The sequence below is a fragment of the Cynara cardunculus genome (assembly GCF_001531365.2).
Source record: "Cynara cardunculus var. scolymus isolate 2C chromosome LG 5, CcrdV1, whole genome shotgun sequence".
NCBI classification, from domain to species: domain Eukaryota; kingdom Viridiplantae; phylum Streptophyta; class Magnoliopsida; order Asterales; family Asteraceae; genus Cynara; species Cynara cardunculus.
Window position 1 is genome coordinate 31,112,458 of NC_037532.1, and position 2,777 is coordinate 31,115,234.

The 2,777-nt window shown below is 33.3% G+C and overlaps 1 protein-coding gene across 1 annotated transcript; it reads right to left on the minus strand.

Annotated features, from left to right (window-relative positions):
* Positions 1–1,989: 1,989 nt before the first annotated feature.
* Positions 1,990–2,238, minus strand: LOC112513794 (polcalcin Bet v 4-like). The gene has a single exon (XM_025120153.1). It carries the CDS (start codon positions 2,236–2,238, stop codon positions 1,990–1,992), a length of 249 nt encoding a protein of 82 aa, XP_024975921.1.
* Positions 2,239–2,777: the final 539 nt, after the last annotated feature.

The window sequence follows — 2,777 nt, forward strand, 5'->3', positions numbered from 1 at the left end:
ATATGCAGCGCGTGTTTCCCAACTTCAATTTTATTACAATTATGCCATGAATTTAATCTGGATCATTGATTAAAAAATGAATGGTTTAGATTAAGGTTGCATAGGTTGTATGAATGGTAGAGGGTGTATAATAACACCCCTCTATATATATATATATATATATATATATATATATATATATCAACAGGGTCGAACATAGCTAATTAAGCTTATGTTAGCCTGAACAGCACAAGCCGAAGCTGCATATATTTCCCCTGAGCCGACGCGGAGATTGAAGCTGAGCATGGACGAACTAAAGAAAACCCAGCGGCTTAGGTGGAGATAACGTGCCATGTGAGCTGAAAAATATTCGAGCTGGCCATATTATTACGGAAAGCCTCCCTCATATTCACGGCCTAAAATTTAATTTTAAAACTCTAATTAGCTGGTATTATTTGGCTCCTTTGATCAATTAAAGGATTTCAAGATAATACGAATATTATTTCCTTTTATCATATTCCATTTTTTTATATATCGAAATCAGTGAAATCCTTCCAATTCTACAAATTTATCATTTTTTAACATAAACGAATAAATTGATCATTCATCTGCATTCAATTTAACCAACACCGTCTACCCCGTTCCTCACCACGACCATGTTACTACTGTCATTTACACGCCCTCACCTCTAACCCCCATCACTTTTGTAGCCGTCACGACCATTATATTCCCATTTTTTTTATATTTTGTATTTTTGACCAAATTGTAATTTATTTGTTTGGATTAATTCTTAAAATGGATGAAATCCTTTAAATTTTTCTGAATTTGACAAATTAATGATTTCATCATTTTTTTGACATAAGTGAATGAATTAATTTTATCTATTGGCAAATGTAACAGATTTTGTGATTTGCTTTTAAAAAGAAAAATAACCTTTACAAATAATACTTGTAAATATTTCGTTTAGGGGTCCAGTCCATAATTTTCATATGATCATGAGAATAGATTTTGTAATTTACTCCAAATCTGGTATTCTTTTAATTTATTAAACTACATATTTTTATAGGCGAAAAATTGTGTGAGAACGGAAGTTATGTTGAGAAGCTTAAAAAGAGATCTGAATCTTTGATCCCTTTTTATCTCATGTCCACCATGAATTGCGTTTTAGAAGAGAATTCATTCGATATGCACCTCATTAGTGTTCACATTTAATTAAAATTAATCTAAGGGTGAATTTTTTTTACGCTTCTCATAATAATTTCCGTTTTCACTGGAATCTAATCCTATTTGTGCATCACTTATAACGGGTTATGGTTTCCCAGTCCCGGTCCAGGTCACAACCGGTCCCGCCCATTTTTTTTAATGATAGATTTTTTAATACATTATAAAATTTGTAATTGGGTCACTCAAATCCACTTTAAAAATACGAATCAAAGTCACAAAATATAACGAGAAACCGAGAATTGTGAATGTTTTTTTGCGCTTTGTAAATTGGTATGTAAATCCTTCAACCATGACACTTATATATAGGGTTTAGAAGGCAAAAAAGACCAAAAAAATGGTCATAAACGGTCATATAACGACTATATTTTAGAAAAAAAAATTGGCTACTTTTTTAAAAACGGGGCCAGGTCCGGCCGGTCCCTTGAAACCCTCCAAAACCATAACCGGTCCCGTTCGGCGGTCCTATTACCGGTCCTGGGCCAGGCCGGACCGGTTTGGCCATCACTATCTGTAAGAACAATAATCAAAACAACATCGTATTAACGGTTTTTCAAAAGAACATACGACTACGACGCCTCACCACCAGTTGAAATCGATCATCATAGCTCTAGATTTAATATTTTCTATTTAAAATAATTTACTTTTGATATTTATATCTCTTATCAAATATTTTACATTTTGTACTAATAACAAATATAAAACATTAAATAACCCAAAAAATATATGAATTATGAGAGGCATCACCAAAAATAACAATATCTTCGTAAAATAAACAAGAGATAACAGTTAGAAGATTTTGGCAACGTCCTTCATCAAACCTCTGTTGGCATTATAAAAATCAGTAAACTCCTCGTAAGAAATGTACCCGTCTCCATCAGTGTCGAGTTCGTCCATCATAGTTTGCACCTCTTCAGCAGATACGGAGCCAAGCGTCTTCAAAGATTCTCCAAGCTCAGCGGAAGTTATCTTACCATCCCCATTTGCATCAAACTTGTTGAAGATTCGATCACGCTCTGCCTTGTCCTCATCGGCCATTATGGTTTTCTAATCGTTGTAATCGATAATATCGGTTTTGGTTTTTATGTTTTATTTATCTATTTTGTCAACGGTTCTGCTTTGGGAAAAAAAATGTGCATAACAAAATGCTTATAACATGATTTCAGAAGAAAACATATCATAAATGCCCTTTGATTGCGGATTGCCATTTGTTTTTGAGGTGAAGAGAATACGTTTTTATTGAATAGGAGATAATTAAGGGCTAAATAAAATGTCTTTTACGACTTGCACGTATAACTGTTAGTTGATGACAACTTATGCAAAACATATTATTACCCGTACTTTTCCAATAAAAAAACCTTTTGATATCTATTTTTCAAATTTTATATCGTCCAATGCTTCACGGGAATAATTAATTCATCTGGCATTACGACCTTCACCACAATGATGTTGCCCATAGGTCAAATTATTTCGTGGATTCGTTTTCGATTGACTATTTACATTTCATTGTGAGTGCCCGTGACAGAAGTTCTGTATAAATGTATTGCCCATGCTATTAAGCTTTTGTTTATTCAAGT